This window comes from Phymastichus coffea, unplaced genomic scaffold (assembly GCF_024137745.1).
Source record: "Phymastichus coffea isolate CEN01 unplaced genomic scaffold, Cenicafe_Pcof_1.1 PCOF00120, whole genome shotgun sequence".
NCBI lineage: Eukaryota > Metazoa > Arthropoda > Insecta > Hymenoptera > Eulophidae > Phymastichus > Phymastichus coffea.
Genome location: NW_026706931.1, coordinates 199,241 through 224,580, shown reverse-complemented (window position 1 = coordinate 224,580; position 25,340 = coordinate 199,241). Strand labels below are relative to the sequence as shown.

The 25,340-nt window shown below is 56.8% G+C and overlaps 1 protein-coding gene across 1 annotated transcript in view; it reads right to left on the bottom strand.

Annotated features, from left to right (window-relative positions):
* The window catches only part of LOC131671153 (homeobox protein cut), a 77,986-nt gene that overhangs the window by 30,945 nt on the left and 21,701 nt on the right, over nucleotides 1-25,340 (bottom strand). The window contains 1 exon segment of the mRNA XM_058947365.1: nucleotides 8,146-8,343. Within this exon segment, the coding sequence (XP_058803348.1) occupies nucleotides 8,146-8,343 (198 nt within the window).

The following is a 25,340-nucleotide window of genomic DNA, read 5'->3' as shown; positions in this document are numbered from 1 at the left end:
GAGCAGCGCGTCAAATTGAGCGGCCGATCGGGCGCGCCTAACGAGCGGCTCGGGAGGACGCGCGAAATATCGAGAGCCTGACGAGCGCGACAAGGCCAAGGGAGCGTGGGTGGCAAAAGTTGGCCGCAACCAATAGCAGCGCTCTCGAGGGCAGACGTTTAATTAAATTAATTATACGCGCTCGCAGTCCGTCCATAATATAAATTGTAAGCTTTGCGAGCTTTGCGAGCTTTGCGAGAGCGAGCGAGTAGAAGGAAATGAGAGGGCGGGAGGGAGAGAGGGAGGGAGGGAGGCAGGCAGGCAGGCAGGCAAAGAAAGAGGGGCAAAGGAGAATGCGCGATTCTCCGCCTGGCCACGCGATTGCCAACTTTGATAGTTACATTTCATCCATCTATCCCAGATACGCTCGGCTACAATGCGCTCGCCGCCAGAGTTCGGATCGCCTAACGACGCCACCATGAATCATAGCTTCACCTCTCGCCTCACCTCGCCTCCTTTCCATAGATTAATATTTTCGTTAATGGCCTCTGCTTTCGAATACTCTAACGAGTTTGCCCAATATCTATACAAACTTGCTGAGCGCTCATCTACACACACACACACACACACACACACACACACACACCTATCCTTTTATCCGCGGAGCATCTTCCTCTCCCGCGCGCTCTCTTTCGCAACTAATTAATTAAAAGCCGGCGTGATTCGTGAAAATGTTTAGCCGGCGAGGAGAAGCGAGAAACAAGAAAAACGCGGAGGCGGGCCGAAGTTTTCATAGGTGTTGAGTATCGGCGACTTTGGGGAAAAAAGCGGCACGGGCGGAGCAGGGCGCGGCTGACCGCACGATCCGCGAGACCGTGGTCGAGCCGAAACAAAAAACGGCCGCGCGCCCCGGGGCAAAAAGTCCTCGCCTCCCGCTGCAGGCTTACGCACAGCCGCCGCGCCCGTAGATAAAGTTCGGTATTATCGCGTCTCGCCGTTCGTAAATCGACATCGCCGCTGCACCGGCGCGCCCCAGCCAGTCGGACTACACGCGGCTACAGCTGCGCATCGCCGAGCAAACTTTGCCTTAATTATTACCACTCCGCGTTCCAGCAGGCCGCGTCGTCCCCGCTGGATTTTGCGCGCGCGCGAGTCCTCGGAGAGCGGGAGCAGATTTACCGGCGTACACGCCGTGCGCCGCGCGACAAGCTCCGATAATTGATTAAACGCCCGCACAAAAGACTGCACCGACCGCGCCGCCAGCTGCACCTTCGAGGGGCTGGTCGCGGCGAAGACGCCAGTCGAGGTGATTCGGCGCCGCGGCGCTGGCAGCGAACGCGCGGAGGCCGAGTGCGCGTGCGGCCTCGGCGCGCTCTATTTCGCCTGCTGTCCCTCCGCAGCCCCCGTGCAGGCGTCGCCGAGTCATATCTTGCTCTCGGCGCGACTCGTTCGCCTCCTTTTTTAGTCGGGTTCAATTGTGATTGATCACCGCCGGTGATTGAGGATTCCAAATGAAAGGCTCGTCTGTGCGCGCGGCTCGAAGCCGCAGAGAGACAAAAACCGAGAGAGGAAGCGCGCGCCAAAGCACGGCAGACGAGAGAGGCGCAGCTTGCGGAACCCCTGCGCATCTCGCGCTCGCGACCCTTCTCCCGTTCTCTCGCTCTCGTCGGTGAATATAATGGAGTAAAATTTATACGACTCCATATCGCCACGATAAAAAGACAGACAGACGAGCCGGGCGAAAGCTCAAAGGAAGGATTAATTTTAAATATCGTCCGTGTACAGCCGGCAGCGGCGGCGCGCCGGCTCGCCGGCAGCTAACGAAATGTCGCTTAAGCAGTCCGCGCCTATGGCCGCGAGCCCATTGTCTAAGGAGATGCTCGCGGACAGTACTTTTTCGAGCGGCCGTCGGCGTCGATACGCGCTTCGCCGACCGCTCGGCTCCCATTGGGATTTCGCGTGTCCGCTCGCTCTGTCTTCTTTATTCCTGCATTGGCCGCCCCCGCGATGAATGATGTCCAATTAGGACATTAAAAGTTCTAGTCCGAAAGAAGCAGCAAACGGCGCGCTCGCGCCTGAATAGGCGACATTTCGATAATTAGCTGGCATCGATCTCCGGCCATTGTTCGGCCGGGGTCCGGCGACCCGCAGGCCCTTAATCGCGTTTGCAGCGGCGCCTCGAGGAGCGCGCGCAAAATCAGGCGCGGCGGACCGAGCGAGGACAGCGAGGACAGCGAGGACAGCGAGGGCGGCGCGCGGAATTTTTAACAAGCAGTTAGCGTCGGCGGCGGCCGCGACTCTGGGCTTTTATCCGGGCGCCGGGCGCGCACAAAAGTTACGAATCTAATTTGGCATCCGGCGCTGGCTCGGCGCTCTCGCCTCGTCGATACGTCTCGCGCCGGCCCGCCTTGCCCCGACGCTTCGTTAGGCCTGCCCGCGCCCGGCCAACTGCAACCGGATTAATTTTCCGGCGCGGCCTTCTTGCACCGACACAATCAGTGCCGGGCGCCGATTAATAATTAAGCGACGGCCGCGCAACTTTTTCGCGGCAGCTCCTCGTCCGGCGCGAGCCAGCGCTGTTCGCCGAATGGACTGGGCCGCTGAGTCAGTGGCTGTGCCGATAATTAAGCACGCGAGTATCGAAGAAACGACCAACTGCTATAAAGACTCGCGCTCTTTAATCTTTACGAGCGCGATCTTTACTTTCGTGCGCATAAAAAAGAATTAGCAAAGTAATATAAGACGGCCTCGTTTCCACTTATCGACCGGCGAGCGCGCCGCTCGCTCAAACGTCGTGTTGTTATTATCGTGATTATCGACGATACAGCCCCACCACGCCGCCGGCGGGCGAGCGCCGCCGTTGCCGCTACACGCCGCTACACGCCGCTACACGCCGCTCCACGTCGCCTATACATCTACGCGCGCAAATAAAAGTCGCGAGCGCTATCGGGCTTCGGCGATCGCGCGCCCTCCCCGTCGCTTCCGATTCCGATTCCGCGACGCGATGACGAATGTGCTCTTTGTTCCCCGCGCGGGCATCAATTATGCCGGCGCGAATTCGATTGCGCGCGCCCATCGCCGATCGCCAATTGCGCGATCAGCGCGATCATTTCGTCGGCACGCGCCAGCCAGTCTGTCGATCGGTCGTGGGCGCCCGCTTCGAGACGCCGGCGACGAGGTCGCGCGGACGGCTGGCTTTTTAAAAGCGCCGCGCGACGTGATTTATCGGGTCGGGGCACTATCATTTGACGGCGCGCCGGCCAAATCGCGGCGGCCCCCTTTTCCTTCTGACGTCTTTGCAGATATTACCTGCGATTGCCAAGCACTGTAGCCGCTATCGCAATAAACTGCAATATGCACGACTTTCGACTGCGACCGCAGCCACTACACACACACTCACACACACGACGGCCGACCCGCGGAAAAGTCAATTATCAGATTTTTATCGCCGCGGCCGCGGCGCCGCTCTGGATTTCGGCACGCAATGTTTATATTCATAAACTGATTTTAAAGTCCGATCGCGCAGCTAGTGCATCGGAAAGTGGTACAATCGATACAGCGCATAAGTATACTCATGCATATGCATGTGCGGGTGGGTGCGGGTGCGCGCGAGCTTGCTCTAAAAGACAACGAACGAAGAGAGAGAGAGAGAGAGAGAGAGAGAGAGAGAGAGAGAGAGTCGAAGGGCAAGTTTTTATCGCTCGCGTGCTTAACGAAATATATTTAAAGCTGCCGCCGATACAATCGCGCCGCGCTAGACGGCCGCGCAGATACGCATCTGCCATGCTCGCTCGCTGCGCGCCGATCGATTCGTTTCGCCGGCGAACTCGAGAGCTTTTAAAGTTCGCGAATCGCGCCAGCTTACGAAAGTACACCCCAGCCCAGCCCGCGGTAACGAGCAACCCCTTCGACTGCCTACGTACGTGTACGTATGCACAAAACTCTGCGGGCTGGTCTTCCCTGCCGCCTGCCCCACCCCCGCCCCTCGCGCGCCGCCCGCGCTCCTCGTTTTTTCTTCCAGCAGCGGCTGCTCGCGGCCGACGCGATTAAAAAAAAAAAACACAGTCGAAAGCCCCTGGCCAGGATATGTGCGCGGAATCCGTGAAAGTTACTTTCTAATTATTCAGATTTTCTAATTAACGCTTCGGCCGCCGACGATGATGGAGTGCGAGCCCCTTTTCCGTCTTTCTGGCGCGCCGCGGCTCGAGGACTTTTCGAGCTTCGGGAAAACGAATCGCCCGGAAAAAATAGCGCGAGTCCGGCCTGCCCTGTCTGGCCTTCGAGTTATCGACGAATCGAACGGCTAACGAGGCTCGAACCGTTCGCAGAAAAACTTCCTTCGGTCGTTCTCCGAATACGTCTTATCTGGCTGCGCTCGATCCGATGCTGGTAAAATAGATAAGAAGCTTCCAAATCGAATTCGGCGAGAGCATGGCAGGCAGAGTTGTCGTCAGTGCCGACAGGTACTAGATTCGGCGCCCATAAAATGAAGCATCACGAAAATAAGTTTGACCTATTTGGCCTCGTCAAAAGAGGAAGGCATTCCAGAAAGATGTGATTGCGGCATACGCGTGTACGAAATCTCGATTTTTCGACTGCGTGAATCAGTGATAAGCGCAAGTGTGACGAGAGAGGATTGACTAAATGTTGAAAAAATGATAAGGACGACGAGAGATTGTAGGATTTCAGCGCTTACAGAATAGTATACATAATAAAAGCCAAGTCTCTAGTTCACGTGCTCGTCACGAGCTCGTCTCGCGGGTAGTGCCTGGCGATCGGCGGCCGAGGCGCGCGATCACCAGGACAAGGACAAATTGGCATCGCATTGCCCGCGGACAGGCCAGGCCAGGCCAGGCCAGGCACAGCCGGCCAGCCGAGGCGGAGGAGGCCCTACAAAAGCCCCGCTCGGACGCTGGCTGTCATCGCAACAGACGCAATTTCGACTGAGACGCAGATAAAAAGAGAGCAGCGGGAAAAAAGCCGCCGAGCTCTGGCGCCGGAGGAAGCCCGTGGAGCCAGAGAGAAAAAGTGCGCGGCTGAGAGCCGCCCAATGGGGTAGCGATGTCTGCAAACGAAAGGGGGTTGCAGCCGGCGCGCGCCGGAGTTAGCCTGCCGACCTGCGAGTTTCTATATTTTGTTCTACTTCAAACTTACGAAATGAATATCTGACGATATTGGCTCGGCCGGTGCGCGCGCGCCAACCGCCCAGTCTCCGCGCCCATATGTGCGAGCAATTTTGCCCTCGGAGCGCGCCGCCCGGCGCAAAAAAAGATCTCGCGAGCGCAAATACTCCTCGTTATTTTCGAGCATCTCCGCGCCTCCCTCTGCCCCGCCAGTGCGCGCGCTTTTCCGCGAACGACCGGCGGACCCGCTTTGGCCGTTTAATCGCCGGCTAACCGTCCGACTTTGGCGCACTCGGAGGCGCTTTTATAGGTCTGGCGTCGTCGACGACGGTCGGGGCGATCGAGGGAATCGGCGCGGCCAGCGGCGGCGAACAAGACGAACGCTCGGTCCAATGTTCGACACAATGGGCCGAGAGGCGAGCGGCGCGCTTCCACAAATAGATCGGCGGCGACGCGCTCGCACGCGCGCGCCTCGCGGTTCCATCGATCGATCGTTCCCAAAAATCGTCGAACGGGCCGGAGTATCTGGGTCGGCGCGCGCCGAGTCTCCGAGCGAACGGGGGAGAGCGGCCGCTTCTCTAGCTTGCCGCCAAATTGTTTATCGACGTCGATGGCAAACGCCAACTGCGCATTTATTGCCGCGAGCTGTGACGGATAGCCCGTTGGCCGCGCAGCTAGCCGAGCGATCCGCGTTCCGAGTGTATCGCTGAACGAGCCATTTATTTCGTCTCGCTTTACACAATCGAGTGGCTCGAAAATAGTCGAACCTTTTGTTCATCGGCCAAATGTTTGCGCGGCGACACCGCGGCGCGCGGAAAATCGCGCGGAGAGGAGCTGGCCGAGGAGCGGACGAATCGCGCGACAAATAGCCTCGCGGCCGATCGTCGCGAGCGATATAGGTGCGCGTACTGGAGTCTCCGCAGGCGGCCTGCGCGCACTTTCCGCCAGCGGCAATATTTGCCAAATCGAGCGGCAATAAATAGCTCGCTTATTTGTTTCTCGGTTCGGCGGCTGCTTATCGCTCTATTTACGATCGTCTCCGCGAGCGAGTCGTCTTATCGGCGCTCGAATTATCAGTTGGAATCTGGCTGCGCTATCGCGGACCGAGAGCGCGGGAGCAGAGGATACGGCGATGCAGGCGATACGCCAGCATGGCCGACGATCGAGCTGCCGCCGTGCGCGCTGATATACGGCCGAATCCGCGATCCGAGCAGCGAGCCGCGAGTCAATATTATTTTTCCTCGTGATATTTCGCGTAAGAAAATAGAGGCGAGAGCGGAGCGCGCGGCGGGAGCAGCGGCAGGAGGAGGAGGAGGAGGCGGCAGGAGAGGCGCGCTCGTCGTCGACGATCGTTTGAGAATGTTTGTGTAATGCGATCGAGGAGGGGCCGCGGCGGAGCAACGAGCGAAAGATCAGCTCATTTGCGCGCGGAGAATACAAAGCGCAAGGCTGCCGGCGAGTTATTTCTTGATCCGGCGGCACATTAGCCAGCGTGTTTTCAAACACTCGGGCTGCGTATTTGCCTTGGCAGCGACGCGCGTCTCTCTTTCATCCGCTCGCTTTCTCCGGCGGCCGAAAAAGCTCGCCTCTTCCTGCGGCCCGCCGTCGCGGCTAATTTCGCTACAATAGCCGAGCGGCGCGGGGGAGGCTCTTCGCAGCTTCGCAGCTTCGCAGCGCCTCTTTGAACAATGCTCGGCTAACGACTGGCGGCGCGCGCCCCCGCACTTTCCAATAAAGCCATCAACGAGGCTACATCGAACGCCGCTTATCGGGCCTCGGAGCGCGAGGGCTCGACAGCGATTGTCGGCTGGCAAACGATTTCTCGCTGATCGAAAAGGAGCGCGCTGGCCTATTGGCTGCTCGGCGCGCGACCCCCCCTATTATCGCGCGCGCTCGCTCCAAGTGTTTTCGGCTTTGTTCGAGCTGCTCTCCAGTCGTCGCGGCGACGCTCCATTCGAGCGGCGGCGCTATCGCGCGTCGATTTCGTTTTCACGCCCGGCGAGTCGCTGGCACCCGAGAGCCGTTCGAGCGCTCGTTAAGCGGCCGGCCTCGCCGCGCCGGCTCGATCGCGGATGAATCGCCGCAATTTAAATTGGCAGAGACGACGTCGTTAGACCGCCCTCCTCGTGTGTCGACTCGCGCTATTTGGTCGTTTGCGCGCTATTTCTGCACTCCGCTCCGGCTTGGTTGGTCTCCGGCTCCGCTCGGCCGCCGCGGCGGAGAACGAGCCTGCCGTGCGCTGCGCCGGTCGTGCGGCCCCACCGATCGGCTCCGCGCGGAGCCTGCACCTGCGAGCCCGAGCTTTCGTGGTTTTCGGCGTCGGACGGGCCGAGTCTCGGCGCGCTAAATATAAAGAGCCAGAAGCGCGCTCCGCGGTCCAAAGATTAATGAACGCGCGGCGCGTTCGGCGAAAAAGCCTCGTTCCGCGAGGCCTCCGCTGTTTTTCTTATTATTCCGCTCCGCGGCGGAGCTAACGATTGCCGCGCTTATATTTAGCGATCATCGATTCGGCTGCGGCGAAGCGACGCTCGCTCGCGGGGAAGGAGCGACGAGGCAGAGGCAGGCAGAGGCAGGCAGAGGCAGGCAGAGGCGGCCAAGGAGACGACAGCCGGGCTCGCCGGCACGATCGGCGCTCGACAACGCCATCATTGATTTTTCGCCGAGGCGGGCATCTCGCGCGGCCGCTTTAGCGCGCCTGTCATTCGCGGAACAAACTTGCCTATCTATCCGAATAGCAGCCGGTCAGAATAGTTTTATAATCTAATAACCGTGCTTCAATAAATGTGACAGACTGACGGAGTCTTTAAAACATTCACGAGGGCTTCATTGAGAAATTTTAAAGAGCTTCGCCGCATTTATCCGCGCGCAGCTCCATATTAATGTTTGAGTGGCGAACCGGAAAAGCAAATAATGAGTCGGAAAGGGAAGAGGCTTGGGAGGCGCGGTGGAAGCTGCACCGAGGCGCCGATAAGCTCGGCAGCGTGGCGAACCGGCGCACGCTGGAAATAGACAGCGGGCCATCGGTGGGCCGGCAAAAACTGACCTCTCTGTCCTTGGCTTGCAGCTCCTGCTCGTGATTGCTGTTGGGCGTCCGCCTGGGATTGCTGGGGTCTTGTTGACTCGGCTCCTGGCTCTGGGCGTTTTGGGACATCTGCTGTCCCTCAGTCTTGCAATTGCCATCGCTGGCCGCGACGAGCTGCTCCTTCAGATCGGTATTCTCCTTCTCCGCCAAAATAGCCCTCTGAAACAAGCGGGTGGCGCCATCAGTCTCCGGCGCACGATTTGCATGGACGCGATCGATTCGGCGGCCGGGATCAAACGGGCGGCGATTCGCGCCGATAGCCGGGCTAATTCGGAGCGCATCGCGCGTCGCGCGTCTCGGCCGCCCGAAATAGCCCAAGTGGCCGGCTGCCTCGCGGGCGCGGCGCCGCTCCCTGACGAGGCATCGACAAGGCCCGTCGAAAACGTGGCGAGCAGGTGCGCGGGGTGTCCGGGGTGTCCGGGGTGTCCGGGGTGTCCGGGGTGTCCGGGGTGTCCGGGGTGTCCGCGGTGTCCGCGGTGTCCGCGGTGTACGCGGTGTACGCGGTGTACGCGGGGCCGTATCGATAGCGCTTTATTTACGAAGCACTCTGCAATGGAAATGGCCAATAAAGCCTGCGGGCAAGTACCGCGAAAATCAAACAATGGAATAAATCGGCGCGGTCGGCCGAATGAATAAAACAATGGCGATGTAGGGAGCATCGCGGAGGAAAGAGCTGACAAACCGCCCTGGCGGGCCCGGCCCGGCGGCTGCAAGTATCGCAATTTCGCCGCCAAAGAAGAGACATGAAAGGGAGCGCTGAAAATCTACGCGCGGCCATAATTATGCAAGCTTTTTTTCCCGGCCCGGCCTGCCCGCGCCGCGCCGCCCCGCCCCGCCCCGCGCGCCCGTCCACCGAATCCCGAGATAGCTTTGTCTACGTTGCAAAGGCGAGGATCACCTTTTTAAACTTTCCCCATAAAGTATCTAATAAATATTGCTCGAGCCTGACCCTCTCGCTCTCGCTCTCGCTCTCGCTCTCGCTCTCGCTCTCGCCGTTCCGCCCGGCCGCGGATATTAATTATAGATGCTTTTACATTCAAAGTAGCTCCCTCGCGCTTTTTTTGCCAGGCCACCCCCCGCTCGCGGCCTCTTACGCGCGCTCATCGGCGCTCGTCCGCGTCGCGCCTTCGCCGCGCTCGATGTGGCTCGCCGGCACGCGACAATGCGCGATAAACCGACCATCGATCCTCGCCCACGCGGTCCGTGCGCTGCTCCGCACTTGACGCCCAGCTCGCCGACGCTCCGATGCGCCCGTCCGCATTCATAAATGCTAATTCCCTCATCGGCTGCGATTCTCGCCTTCCTCGTTCGCCTCTTTTCTCTTCCTTTTATTTTTCCTTCTCTTTCCGCGCCGCCAATCCGCACGCGATAAACCGCGACAATTTGCCGCGAGCCGCAAGACTCGCTGGCCGCGGCTATCTTATCGGGATTGCCAATCGGTGCATGATAATTGAGAGCGGCGTAACCATAAGTCGCTCGGACACTACACACTTTGTATTAATCACTTTGGCAGCCATTCGCATGCTAATTTATTCCTCGTTTTTATTTCAGACCATTTCGGAGAATTGCTTTTACGGCCGGAATAAAAACGCAGAGCCTTTCCTTTCTTTTTTCCTTTTAATAAAGGCAATCGATTGCTGTGCCGGACTAATCGCGAAATTGATTTACACGCGGCCACTTATCAGCCTTTGGAAATCTCGCCTGAGAGAGGCGAAGGGGGCGAAAAGGGCGAGGGCAAACTGATAAAACGCTGAATAATTCAAGAATAAATTAATGCCGCATAATTCAAGTTGCGACAGCGACTCGCGTGCCGTGGCTGCGTATATAAAGTTTGATTCGATCGAGGGCTTTCCATGGCGTTCGCACATCGATCCGCCGAGGACGCACAGTTGGCGCCGTGAATCATAGGAGCACGATTGGATCGGTTTGAAAGTGGAAAAAAACAGAACAGAACGGAGCAGAAAAGACAGTGTCCGCGAGCGAACGATAAACGCCGACGAGTGAGAGAGAGAGAGAGACAATGATCGTACCAATGCGGCTAGTAATGACCCATTGTTTCCTGCAAAAAACCTTGACGATGTTATCGATAATTACGAAATGATACGGGAAGCGCAAATACATATCCGCGCGCTAATGCAAGACTCCGGCGCTCTATACCTAATGCCGGACTCGCTAGTCGTTCGCTATCGATAGACGTTGCGCGCTGCTGGCATCCGGCGAATATTTGTCACGTGCAGCGCCGGCAACGCGAGTCGATTGACGGCTGCTGTTCGCCGCTATTGCTCTGCGCGCCCGTCCACCGATTTTTCATGTTTCCATGTTTCGCCTACTGCTTTTCATTCCCGCAAAGACGTCCGCCGGAAGTCGATGTCACACGGCAGCGTGAATTACCGACGGCTCGCGCTCGTATTATTTTTCGCCTCGCGTTTTTTTTCCTTCTCTCTCTCTTGCTCTCTCTCTCTCTCTCTCTCTCTCTCTCTCTCTCTCTCTCTCTCTCTCTCTCGCTCGAAAGCTGACGATGATATCTGGCAAATGGCCGGGGCCGATTGACGCGTTACGTAGTCGCGACGGCGCAGCGGCAGCAGCTTGCTGACTGATGGCACAATTATTCGCCGTCGTAACGAATAAAAAGCGACAGTTTGCCGTGACGATCGGCTATTTGGCTGAAATTTCGAAAATGAATCGAACAATGGGATCGGTAAGTGCGAGAAGGGTTGTAAATGCGCATGGGATGCAAGATTAACGAGGAGAGCGGCTCGCCGGTGTCGTTCGCCCGGCGATATTTTACTGCCGAATTCGTAATTACTTTAATTGGTTCCAGATGCTAATTAATGACCTAAACATATGCCGCTGGCTCTGTATAGATCAACAGCCGATACAGCGCGCAGCAGAGCCGGCGAGAGTGAGTGAGCGTTGTTGCGCGCATGTGCTTGTCATTAGCAACTCAACGATGATGTTATCGGGCTGCATGCGCGAACGCAACGTCCAGCAGCGCTCGAATAAAGTACGCCAGATTGAGCGATTGCGAGGCTACCTGAGGGCAACCGCTCGGCCGATTAATCACTCGGGTCCGCTCCGATGGATCATTGTTTTCGGGAAATTTCCGTCGCCGTCGCGTGAAAACGGCACCGCAGAAAAACGCTCCTAACTCGCGCGATTCCGTTCGATTGCCTCGGCAAAAGTGCAGTAATGGGCCGATCGAGAGATGCCGTGACGCGGCTCATTACGCGCCAGCCTTTCGTGGTAACGACCAGAGCGAAGGTCGCTTCTCGCGGCCATCATTAGAGCCGCGATGCGCGACTCGAGCTCCTGACTCGCCGAGCACTCGTCATTTATTCCGAATCCGCTCGAGCTGCTCTCCCTTTCGCGTGGCCGCGTTGCCGCCTCTGCGCCCGCCTCTGCGCCCGCCGGGTCAATTGATCAGCGCCGCGAACAAAGCCGACAGCGAAGGAAACGCGGCCAAAACACTAAATCTCGGGCATAAAGAATTCGCTGAATGTCGCCGCGGACTCTCCGACGAGAGATGCAAAGCGTATCACGGCAACGCCAGCTCTCACTGGCATATTAAGCAGCGCGAAGAGGCTGCTGCGCAGACCGACGCGCTCGCAGATAGCATCGAGGCTCGAGGGCAGGCTTCGGCGAATATCAATTATGGCCGTGATTGCGCGCGCTCTTAGCCTATCGCCGTGGCTGCTCCCGCGAGACGGTTATTTTTCTTGCCAAGCGTTCGCCCAGCCAGCTTCGGGCGATCGCTCCCAGTCGATCAAACATACCCAAAATAAACAGTGCAAAAATCCGCAGAGATGACATTCTATTTCGGCCGCAATGATTATTTGGGGCGACGCGCCACGTGGGCGCTACAAAGAATCGTAAGAGGATGCAGCGGACCGCGTTGGAAATAGCCCGCTCGTGCCTTTTGCTCGCCGACTCTGCGAAAAATTCGGAGATCTTCGAAACCTATCCAGGATTCCTCGGGCTAACCTAAGCGTTTTCGGCCACCCAATGCAAATTTTAGACATTTTAAAGAGCTGCAGTTTGAGTCGTTACGCGATTATTTTAGTTACTGAGTTACTAATTAGTAACTAGAATATGCGAGCGCATCAGTTTGAACGCGCGTGATGCCCCACCGCTGCAGTCGCCCTTCGGCTTTTTCAATCCTCCACTTTGAGTTTCGTTATTCATAAAACAAAAACCATACTTTTTAAAACGTAGCAAAGTATTTCAAAATTATAATTTTTGTAATATCGAATGCTGTTAAATTTGTTTCTTCATTATTATAATTATAAGGACTGCGATTTAACAACAAAACATCTAACTCAACTTCGATTAATTAAAAGTACATTTTTTTCGCAAACTTCCTTGCAAATGAAACTATAAGAAGTTTTACATTAGACATCAATGCATCGTAAAAGAAACTTCAAACTTGTTTGCTAATGACGAAAAAGAACTGCTTTGTTTAAGGCTGAACATAAGTGGCTGAACATTAATTTTCCATCCGGCCCCAATAAATTAATAAATCATTCTACATAAGGCATACTGCTTTTTCTTATAATCATAAGTTTTCTTTAAATACGAATAAAAATATAAAAAAGTTCATTTTGCAATAAATATTCGATATATTAAAAATGACTGTGTTCAGAGTCATTGATACCTATGACAATAACTAATGAAAGAAAATAGTCGCCCAACGGCACGAAACGTGGCTTTCTGAACTGTCAACTACCTGAATCTTACTGTTTGTTATTTAAAATTGCACAGCGTGACTGATCAAATGAAAAAACGTACTTTCGCAAGATTGAGTCGTGAATAAAAAAAACAAGATTGAAAATATAGTTGTCCGAGGAACCCGGCACCCCTTAATTTTCGCACCAAATTTTTCCCTCTTGATTGGCCTAGAGGAATGAGAAAAGGAGGCCGGGTATATCTATACAGCCAGCTGCTGACAAACGCTCAACCTTGACTCTATGGGTTTGTGGCGCTGCTGCTGCCGCTGACTATAAGCAGTGGCTTCTTTACACGGTCATTACGATCGATCGAAGTTGATTGATCAACAGCTTGCAAATTAGCGCCGCTCTCGCAGTTTTGCAGCGTTTGCTCAAGCTTTGATTGCTCGAGCCAACGGCGAGGCTAACTAGGCAGCCGAGAGCTGCAGGCTGCGAGAGCAGGGATAATCCGCACACCCTCGTGGCAGCGAGCAGCTCGCCAAGATATGCAAAAGTATCGTTGGCGGTTCGCCACCAGCAGGAGAGAGACAGTCAGACAAATGCCTTATATAGAGCACCCTCTTATAATCTGCGCCCTGGTCGGGGAAGAACGGATCAGCCGGTTATGACTGCGCGCGGTGGAGGCGGCGGCGGCGGCGGCGGCGGCGGTACTAGCGGGGTTTTTTGTTAGGCGCGATATTTCAAATTTTCTCATTACACTGCTCGCGCGGGCGCGAGGTGCGAATGATCCCTTGTTCGCTCTCTCGCACGCGACGCCACCAATCACACCACCCCCCCGTTCAATCTCACACCAAGCAGCCATCAGACTCTCTCTCTCTCTCTCTCTCTCTCTCTCTCTCGGCCGTATTTATTATTAAGATATCGACCGGCCCACGCTAAGCCCCGCGCTTTCTTTGCATCCAACACACCGCGCCTATTCTCTCAAGCTCTACTTGTCGCGCACACACAGCGCGCTGCTCCCTCGTTTTTTGCCAATTTCAATCGACTTGTTTTTATTATTCGACCGCGCAGGCGCAAAAAAACCAGAGCCGTGGCAGTAGCATCAAAGCCGCGATTATTTATGGCACCCAGAGCCGAGACATTCGGAATTCTCGAAAGACGTTGGAGAGTTGGTTTCCCAGAAAGCGAGCATCAGCCAGCAGATGTAAATTACGATAATCAATTAAAGCGGCGAGCGAGGGGGTGGGGGGGGGGGTGACGGGTGGGACAGAGAGCAGGGCAATTGATGCTGCTGCTCGAGAGCTCGCAACGACACGTGTTACTCAATTTTAACGAGCGGGGGCAAGAAAATCTGTTGGAGCAGGGTTCATCGACCGAGCAAAGTTTACGCTAGCAAGCGACACGTGTTGTTCCCACGTGTGAGAGAGCTCGAGAGCTGGAGAGCCGTGGAGGACGAGAGAGCCGAGCCCGAGTGCTCTTGGCGCAGGATGAAAGGGAACAAGGGCTCCGCGCGGCAATATTTAAGAAATGTCAATAGATCGAACGGAAGCATTGGCGGGGGCGCGCCAGAGAAATGAAAAAAGCCCTTTGATCTGCCTCGGCCCGGCTAATGAAAAATTAAAGCCCCTTCTTAAACATCATTAGACACGAACGCTTTCTCCTCCGTCAAAGGCTCGGCTGCTGCGCGTCCTCCTCGGGCTGGTTGCGGCGCGCCTGGCCGCGTCTTATCCGACCCTCTGTTTGCTCGCTCGGCGGCGCCGGACGACACTCGCGAATCGGCGGCGGTGCCCTCCCGCGAGCCGCGGGCCGCGACTTCCGCCTCGGCGGCGCGCGTCGATAAATCAGTTGGGACGGGCCGAGCCAGACGGAAATAAGCGACGAACGAGAGGCCGCGCGCGCGCGCGCGCCGCTCTCTTCCGCGCCCGGCGATCGCGCGCAAAAACTGATCGGCGCGGTTACGCCTCTTGTTACGCGCCGAGCCAACTTGACGGATCGCCGCTCGGCCGAGAGAGCAGCGCGCGGTCGTTTGATCTCGGGGATAAGTGGACGAGCGCGCGCGGCACAACGGGCCAGCACAGGCGGAAGGCAAAAGCGCCGGGAGAAAAAAGGGCAGCCGAGGGACCAATTGCCAAGTGCAATTGGCCAAATTTGCACGAATCGATCACGATTGTTTGCTTGTCGCGCGGCATAGAGCAAATAATTCGCGATTCGCACGGGCTGCTGCCGGACAATCGCGTTACCATTTTATACCGCTCTGCCATTGCGATTCCGCTCGCTCCGCTGGGCCACAATACGCCATCTCATCCCTCCCGCAAAGGACAATCATGCAGCAGCGCTGACCGTCGATTTTCACTCTTCTGCCTCTCTATCCATCTGCCTACCCGGCTACTTGAATTATGGCCAAACAAAGAATTCTCGCGTGATCTCCTCTCAGCGTGCAAATTGAAAAGTTAATGATCGAACCGTCATCGCCGGGCTTTCATCTCGCTGAACCTATTGATATCTGCTCTCCGCGCGCGTATCGGGCGCATTGTTCGCCGCGCTCTTGATGCCGGCAGACCAATTGCGCTCTAAACCGCATTGGGAGGCAGGCGACATTGTGCGGATTAATTAACGGCCAAATCGGAAAAATTGAAACGCCGAAAGAACATCGGCGCCGCGAGCGAGTCGCAGGCAGCGCTGCAAGACACGCCGGGCCACGATGGAGCGCCGCTATATTTTAGCGGGACGAGTCTAATGGCACCCCCGCGGCCGCGAAGAAAAAGAGATGTAACAACAACAAGAAGCAATAGGACAGGGATCGCGCGTAGACGTCATTGTTCGGCGCGGCGCGTTCGACACCCTTCAGCGCTGTCGGTGCTCCCTTGCAGCTTCATAGCCGCCCTTCCGAGCCACTTTTTCATCGGCGCTCTCTCTCTCTCTCTCTCTCTCTCTCTCTCTCTCTTTCTCCTTGGCGTCTCCGTCCTTGCACACATAGATTACAATATTACGCGCGCAGGCAGGCTCGTCGTTATCGAGCAACGAGCGAACGCCCCGTCGCGCGCGCGTAGGCACTTCTGATCGTAACATAAATTTTAATATGATGGGCCGGTGATGAAAATATAAGATCGGCCCGATATTTATGGCGCCTCTCACTCTTGCTCTCTTAACCCCTTGTTTTTCCGGCGACGCGACCGCCACTATAAAGCCGCCCAGGTATTTTCGATACACAAGTAGTGCGCACGGAGCGGCGCGCTCGCGTTCCTCGATATTTCATTTCGGAACATCAGCCCTTCGTTAGGGAAACAAGCCTCGCCTCGCCCCCCCCCCCCCCCCCCCCCCCCCATCGCCACCCGCTCCGAGCCCGGCTACGCGCTCCTCAGCCTCGGCGCAGCGCTCGTTCGCCGCCCTCCCGGCCTGCCCCCGCGGCTGCTGAAATATACGCTTATCTTTGTCTTCGTTTGGCCCGCGAGCTGTCACGGCTAGCTGTTTACACAACGCTCGAGTCTTCGGCTGGCGGCATTGTTCGTCGAGCCGCGCGCGCGCGGGCGCTGCAGAGGAAGAGGCGCCAAGAGCGCAAGCGACGAATCAAATGTTTGATTGAGCAAACAGCCGGAAAAAGAGGGAGCTTTTCTCCTTTGCGTAATTACGTGCAAGTGCTGAAAAGAATAACGATCCTTGTTAGTCGGCTGAATTGGCGTTAATTACCTTGGACTCGGCTTCGTCACGATCGTGGTCGCGAAAAAAGACGAGGTCGCAAGGGGAGGGGGGCCTACAGGATGATCCGTGCGCGCACGCTCAAAGATTCGACAGTCGAGTGCACACTGCAGAATGGAAGTGGATTCGAGGCAATCGGTATTGCCGCGCTGCATGCGCGCAGCTTATTGAGTAGCGTCGTCGAACTCTCGGAAGCTTTTTAAAGGACGCTCCAGCCTGCAGTCGCAGCGGCGATGGGGATGGCTGCGCCGGTGGGATGGGTGCCCGCAGCGCCGGTTACTGCCACGCGACGGCCCCTCGTCACGTTTCGACGTCTTCGTTTTGCCCGGAACCCCCTCGCACTTTTGACGCTTTGCCCCTTTCCTCGCTCTCCGTCTCTCTCTCTCGCTCTCTCTCTCTCTCTCTCTTTCTCTCTCTTTGCGAAATCCTTTGATTCTCCATCTTTCGATGGGGGTGGGCTTGGAAACGTCGATGTGCGGCCCCGCAGTGAAAGGGTTCCTTCCGAATGAGAGCCGACGAACGAGTAGGCCACCCTAGCTGTCCTTCTTTTTGGCTTGATCCCCTCGCCAGCAGACGGCTGCTGCCGGCGTCGCCGCTACTCCTCGAGGCCCCGATTGCAGCGATAAAAGAGCCCGCGGGGGAGGTGGGGAGGCAGCAGGCAAAACACTAATTAGTTATCAAAGAGCGGAGAAGGGGTTTGGTGACAAAATAGTCGGGCTGCGCAGTAGCTTAAATTTTCTTGGCCCCCTTTCACTGGCAAGGAGAAGAAGCTCCCTGCTTCCGCCCCGAGCCTTGTCTTCGCCTTCGTCATTTATCCTCGGATTACGCCCTTCAGTGGCGTGCACTTTGGAAGAAATCGGCGCCAGAGTAAACACTCGGCGAGCGACTATTGATACAAGTAGGCTGCTGTCGCTGCTGCCGCTACGCAGCAAGCTAATTGAATCTCGTCGAGATTATTCGGAAGTGGCTGATCGAAGGAGATAGAGCGGCAAGACGTCAGTTTTAATGAAATATCAGTTATTGTCAGTGTCGCGCTCGGCGGCTGTATCTCGGAGAGCAGCCGATATCGAGAGAGACTCTCTCTCTCTCTCTCTCTAGCTTGCAGTGCAGCTGTACACAGGCGAGAGAAATAGAACGCAGGGAGGAGACCATTCTCGGTCTGATTGGGCGAGAGCGAGCCTCGAGTGTCTTAATACCCGAGGGAGTCGAGTGGAAGCTGCTACCTCCGCGGCGGTGGCGGCGGCGACGGCGGCGACGGCGGCGACGGCGGCGGCGGCGATGCTGGCGCTCTGTATTGATTTTCAAATCATTAATTCCACGTCTAATCAGAACTTGTGTGATATCGAGGGGGAATGCTGAATGTTGAATGAGGATGCGGAGTGTAGGTGGCGAGTGAGCGAGGCGCAGATCTATACTTGCCGCCACCGCCACTAAAACGTCAAACTCGCTTACTCGCTTTCGCGGCGCGCACGCCCCGCCAATACTAATGCAAGCACGTGCTCAGACCTCGCAATCCGCGCGAGCAATCCGTTCCGCCTCATTGCGCGCCCGCCGCAAAAAACTCACTCTCGCTCGCTCTCTCGATAAATCCGCTAATCGGGCCCGCGGCTTTTCTTTTTACGCCGCGCGCGACTACGCGGCGCCGATACGACCGGCTAAAAGCTCCCCGATGAATAAGTGAACGCGCGAGCAAGCCGATACGACAGCCGACGCCAAACAAAGCCGCTATTACTTTGAAATGGCCGTCGAGCCATCAATTCCTCACGGCGCCGCACACTCCGCTGGCTTGCTTTCTTCCCTTCCCCTTCCCCTTCCCTGCCATTTTCTCCGTCTCTCTTTCCGCGAGATCGACTCGTCGACTCGCGGCTCTCGTCGCGTTTCATCGCCCGCGCCGTCGATTAATCGGGGAGCGTCGATGGGCGGCCGCGACGCATCGGCGATGCCCTATCGGAGACGGCGCGGCCGATCGATGGGCCCTAAATTAGCGTTAAGTGGACCGACCGCAGAAAAAGCCCCGAGCAATTTCACAACTTCATCAACGAGGCCAAATAAAAGATAACGACGATATATATGGGCGGCGGGGCAGGCCGGTGCAGTCGCATTGTCCGGCAATTAGCGCGCGAATTCTTGGCCGGGTAATAAAAATTAATTGTCGTCGGCGTGCCGCAGGGCCGCGCTCGCGGCCTCGCGGGCTCGGGCCGCCCCGCAGCCGCGCCACCACGGCCCACTTCAAAGGAATTGTCCGCGCGCCGATGCCCACTTACTTCCTCTCGATAGCCGTTCGATCTCGGCGCTGCAGCCGGCCGAGCCCGTCCCTGCCTGCAGTCCCTCGACGCTAATTAACCGGTCAACGCGCCACTACGTCTTTTTGCCACTGCTCTTCCGCGCGCCCGCCTCTTCCACGATCAGCGAGCGTAAAATCGTGTAATCCGAGCGATTAACTCCGGCGAGCCGGCCTATCTCGCCCCCGAGCGCGCTCTGCCTCGTCGAGTCGCGCTGCGCTTCCGCCGAAACGCGCCCCCGTCTCCCGGATCGGTCGCCCCGATCAGCCTCGAGCAGCCGGCGGCTCGTCGCGTCAGCTGGCAATTCGCCTCTGCGGGCACTCGCCGAGGCGCCTATCAACCGACCACCTCTCGTACGCAAGGACGACAAAGAAGCGGCGGTGGCGACGGCAGAAGCGACCTCGCGCCTGTGGCGCTGGAAGCGGCGGCGGCGGCGGTGGCGGCGGCAGCGACGGCAGCTGCTCGCGAGAGAGCGATGATTTACGAGCGAGGACCGATAAGAAATCTCGCGATGACGCTAAAGGAAGCCTTCGACACGACATAAATTACTGGAGCACGGGCGCGCATTTGGCGAGGAAAAACGACGAGACAATAACGGCTGACTCAGTGGCATGCAGCACACGCGGGCAATCGGGAGCAGCTCGTCAGAGCGTGATTTTATCGCGAGAGCGATGACTGAAGCAGAACCCATCAGCTCCAGATCGTCACTCGGCGGCGGCGGTGGCAGCGGCGGAATCGGTGCAGACGTGCGGCCGCATCGGAGGAGACAAAGCGGCCGAGGGAATCAATGAGTGCGTGGGAGAGTGGCACGTGATTGCCGCGCGCCGGAGTCGACGGCTCCGGCGTTGCACCGGCGGCAGCGCCAGAAAGGGCAACGCGAAGGGCTGGCTGGCGGTCGTCGCAAGGAAGGGAGCATCTCGGCGCGAGTGCAAGTGGCGACGACAGCACCGGGTTGTGCAGCGCCCGGCGCGGCGAGGCGGCGAGGCGGCGAGGCGGCGAGGCGGCGAGGCGGCGAGGCGGCGAGGCGGCGAGGCGTGCGACGAGTGGGGAGCGAAAGGGCTCATACGCGCGTACATATCGATTTTATTCGTGTTTTAAATTATTACCCGGCTCTCATTGTTCGTGGGCACTGCAACGCGTCGCGAGGGTCGTCGAGCGCGACAAAGGCGAAGGGCGAGCGCGACGAGCCAAGATATTCAACCGTGGATGCCCGCCGCGCGGCGGTGGAGTGCCGCCAAGGAAAACACCGCAGCTATTAGTTTTGCCCGTGGCTTCGACCAGGCAGTATCTCTATTAATTTTTCAGGTTCACTCCGCGAGCCGAGGCAACGTTGGCTGCTCAATGCCGCGCCAAAGATCGCCAGCGAGACGGAGGATGCATATTTATCGGCAATATAATGGCTTCGCCATTGCGATTTATTTGACCCATTGTTGCTGCCAGCCATATAGCTTGTGTAATCAGCATAATGGGCTTGGGGGCTAATTGACGCGCCACTCATTAGAAGTCTTATTAATGAAAGCAATTGGAATATCGAGAGAAAGAGCTGGCAGAGAAGAGGGGAACGAGAGCCAAGAGAGAGAGGGAGAGAGAGAGAAAAAAGTAACAGAAATTGGAAATCCGATGATGAAGGCCTAAGGTAGGATTGAGAGGAATCGTCGCTGCGAATCAAAGGGTCGCGCGCGCTCGTCAGACGAGATAGGGGTAGAGGAGCGGCTCGATGCGAGGAGAACTCGGTTAATTATCTCTATAAATTATTAGAAATCCATTCGTCAAAGAGCTCGGCTCCGGCTCAAATGCGATTTTATTGCTCCCGCTCCCGGATTTCAACCTTCATTCAGCCGAGGAAAACTCCTGCTCGATGGACTCAAGCCGGTTTTTTCTGTTTATCTTTTCTTGTTCTCTTCTTTTTTCGATTCCACCCTTTTAATCCAAATTACAGATTTTTTTCTGAAAAACAAAACCACCAGCAACTTCAAAGCCACGGTTCGATAACGTTTTTACAAAATTACGTACACGCCCGGAGCATCCTTTCAGTTTCGCGCCTCTCCACCTGCTATTTATCCTCCGCTCGCGTTCGTTTTTCTTGTTGAAGCTGGCGGCGCGTCTCTCGCTCTGTTTATCAGCTGCGCATCGTTCTCGAGCTGGTTTTTTTATCCAGCGCGCCTCTCAGGCTTGCAGCGCCGGTAAAGCGCGGAAAAAGTGGATTTCAATGCGTCCGCCGATAATCCGGCAGTCGCACGTGCTCACTTTCAACTTTTTGTGGCAGCCCCGTGCTCGAGCATCGGTTACAAGCCTATCGTACTCGATCTGCGCGAATGCGGAGGTGGCAAAGGCACGACAGCGCGCGAGATTTTCCAATTGGAGTGCGACGAATGCGAGCGCATTGAATAGAGGCGCGTGCAAAGTTGACGAGCGCGACGCAGCGGCCATGCACGAGCTGATACACTTATATAGCCGATTATGACGGGGAGGACGGGACGCACAGATGCCACGTAAAAGAGTGAGCACGATCTCTGGCGGAGCGGAGGGCTGTGACGGGAGGAGGGACGGAGCGACGAGATAAGCGATCGAATGGGCTTTACTTAGCTAATTAGCTATAGCTCGCAGTGCAAGCTCAACTGCAAGCTATTATAAGGCGTAGCTGCCGATATCGCTGCGCCCCTCGCTCGAGAGCCCGCGGCACTTTTCAGCCACGTCGTATTAATTCAGTTGACATCGACATTCCTCAGTCGGATTAATTAAATTATTCCTGAAAGAGCCGGCTGAGAGAGAGAGAGAGAGAGAGAGAGAGAGAGAGAGAGAGAGAGAGAGAGAGAGAGGAGAGAGGCTTGGCCATTGACTCTAACGAACAGAGAAAAGCCGGAATCTGAATGCCAATGCTAATAAATAGTAATTGAAAGCGAGTCAGCGCGGGCCAGTGAAAAAAAAATGGCGCACCTGCGCAGGCCGGGGCCCGCGCTCGAGGCTGTAGCCCCGGGGGAGTCGGCGGCGGACCTGGCGCGCATCCGCGGAAGCGCGCCAGGGCGAAAGGCGCAGGAGGCTCCCCGTCCGCGGTAATTACCCACATGCCCGGCAATGCCTATTTCGCTTTGATCAAGTCCGTGTTTTTCTTGGAGCCGAGCGCTCCCGCGATTTTTATCTCTCGTCTGCTCCTCTTTCAGCCCTTACGACGAGACGACGAGATAGATAAACCGGACGGCTTTTGTCTTTTATCCCGGGGACGTTTTAATTATTTTAGCCCCGGCCGCCTCGGCTGCGAGCGTCTAATTTCCAGCGCGTTATAAAGCTCTCTCTCTCCACAAAGGAATCTCTCTCTCTCTCTCTCTCTCTCTTTCTCTCCCTCCCTCTCTCTCGTTCGATTACCGGTCGAATCTCGGACGCGCTTCTTTTTTAAACAGCCGTGCCCTTACGCGGGCTTTATTATTTATGTACGACCGACGTATCGGCGCACAAAGGCGGAACGCTCGCCCTGGATACGTTGGCGCTGGGGCTGAAGAGCTTAATTACCGATGACGTGGACGCCGCGGCAAACGCGGCAAACGCGGCAAATAAGAGGCACGGCGCTGGCGCAAATCTAATGAAAAGAGCGCATCGATAGCTGCGAGGGCGAGGGCGAAAAAAAGAGGGCCTAAACAGCGATAATGGGGCATAGGTAAGAGGAGTCGCGTCGTAGAACGAAAGTAATTAGGGCCGGGGGCAGGCGGGAATGGCGTAAGTAACGAAAATAACGAAGGCTCGGGGCTAATCAAGAGCTGCGAGCTGCGCTGAAACGGGAGGCGCGATAATTAATGAGCTGGGCTGCGGTAAATATCGAAGACTTCGGCGTCTCAGCCCGGCTAAAAACCTCGACGCCGGAGAGAAAACTTCCGCCGCCGCGAGACTCTCGGTATCAGCAGCAGCCGCTCCTCTCGTTACCTCCTCATTGAAAATCTGCATAAAGTGCGTGGCGGCCCGGCAATAGAAAAAGGAGTAAAGGCAAAAGGGGAAAAAAGACGCCGCGCGCCAGCGCGTCTCAATTACGAAACAGCTGTCGGATCGTTTGCAAAGAGCTTGTCGATACGTTCGCGCGAAGGAGGCTGACCGACCGCTAGCGCTGGGCCCGCCGTACGATTGGCTTCGCAATTAAGCTCTGGTCGGCCGGTGCCGATGCGAGAGCGACGTCTCGTCGCGCGCAGCCCCGCATTCAAATCCGGAATATCTCGACAAAGGCGCTGGCGGCAGAGAGCAAGCGCTCCGGCATACAAGTGTCGTTCAAAGTCTCCCGAATATAATGCCAGGCAATCATTGTTCTTACGCGCGCACGGCGATTGACGTGCCGCCCGCGCTCGCTCGCTGCGGTGCCAAACGCGCGCGATTCCGAGCGGCCCTCCCCTCCCCCTCTAGCGCACTGCCAGTCGCGTCGCAGTGCACCTATACACGCGCGACGCTCGTCAACGCATGCACACGCGGCGCGGAGCCGGAGCGAGTGTTTATTTAGCTGGCGGCGAAAGTGTGTGCGATCGGAATTCGCGTGCGTCGAGCGTAAACCTAGACGCATTAGATGTCGAGGGGGTCGGGGTCGTGGGGCCGGGGCCAAACTCCCACAGGCCGCTGCTGCGCGACGTCTGTCTCGGGCGCGCGCGCGTATGCAGATCGATGTACAAAGCGTGTCAAACGGCTAACAATGCCCGCCATCTGACGCTCAATTAACGAGTTAATGCGTTACCGTTGATAATTAAACAAATGCCCTCCCCCCTGCCTGTCCCCCCTTCCGTTCTTCCCGTTCTTCCCGTTCTCCGCCGTTTCTCTCGTTCCGTCGTCCTTTGGCATTCAGCATTTCTGCAGCGCATTCGTTGATTCGATTCCTTGCCGCGTATCGGCTTCATTGTTGCGGCGATTATTATATTATGCCCGGCAACGGAAGCGGATGTGTGAAGCGAATGTTGGCACACACGCACGTAGGTATGCGCGGGGTAATGAACGTCGCCGTGGTCGTCGTCGTGGTCGTCGTCGTCGTCGTCGTCATCGTCGTAGTCGTCGTCGCGGTCGTCGCGCAAAGCAGCACTCGATCGCATTGTTTTCTTTCTCGCGCTCGCGGCTTTGTCGCGCGAGCCAGCGAATTCTTAACTGTTTTTGCGCGAATGAGGAGGGAGCAGGGGCAGCGGGCTGAAAAAACGAGCAAGCAAGGCGCGCGGAATTCGTTTTTTCCGCTAGCGATCTCACGCGGCGCTCGTTGCTCGATGGATCCCGTTTCAGCAATGTTAATTGGTTGATCGGAAGCGGGGTCCCTTTTTGCAGGCCACATTCCCCCTCTAATCGTGTCGTCGATTTCATTCGACTGGCAATCTCTCTATGAGAATATGTGCGTCAACTCACGTACACGGCGAGCGATTGTTCCGCGTGCATGCCTCTCGCAGCTTCTCACTCACCTGCGAACAGAAAAAACAAATGCTCAGTTGTTGCGTACTCGCCACTTTAGACAAGCGTCAATATTTACGCACGGCAATTGTATATCGCTTTCCGAAGCATCAGCCATTAAAGCAGGCGCACGCGTCCCGTTATAAGTGTATAACGCGAGTAGAGCAAGGTATGTTGTGCTCGTGGACCGTGAACAATCCTATCGCTATCGGCAAGATAAGCCGGGCAGCGATAGCGATAAGTCGCCGCGGAGCGATGGCTGTCGAGCGATGTGTTGTTCGGTCGCGTTTGGTCGCGCGGACGAGCGATAATTCGAGGAGCGCGGACTCGAAAGGGAGCCAATGGAGCCTCGGCTATTGCCGGCTTGACACCGCAACGCACATCCGATCGGCAGGCCGAGCGGCGCGCGCCAACCGATCTGCCTCCGCTCCCTCTTTCGCGGAGCGCTGTTTCGCCTGGTCGCCGCTGCGTACGCGCAGCGATCGCCGAACGCGGCTTATCTCCGGCACGCCGGCAGCTCTGCTGAAAAACGATCCTCGCCGGAGAGGCAGGGGGAGCAGCCGTCGATAATTAAACAAAGGCTGCGCCTCGACGCGCCACGGATGTACCTCCGATCGCAAAACAAACACCGATTTCGTTTCTTACCAGCCCGGCGAGGCCCAGGCCCAGTTATACGTCTTTTCGTATCTCGCTTGCTTTTCCCGCGTGTGTGGCCAGCGCGAGAGACTCTCGAACGAGCGCCAAACTCGTCAAACAGCCGAGCCCGATTCGGCTCGTGCTAATGATTTTTAGCCGCATTGATTCGGTTTTCCTTGCCGCCGCCGCCGCCGCCGCCGACTCGCGTCAGATGCAAAGCGCGCCGATGTGTCGCCTGTCAGCCAGCGAAATAAGCAGAGCCTGCAGGCACGGCGGTCCGCGGCCAATCACGCGCACTGACAGATCTCTCTCTCTCTCTCTCTCTCTCTCTCTCTCTCTCTCTCTCTCTCTCTCTCTCTCTCTCTGTCTGCTTTCTTTTTCCACGCCACGCCCGCACCTGCACGATCGGATATTGACGCGGTTGTGTTGTGCCGCTCGTCGACGCTGCTTTTCGCGCAATCCACAAATTGAGCGAAACCTC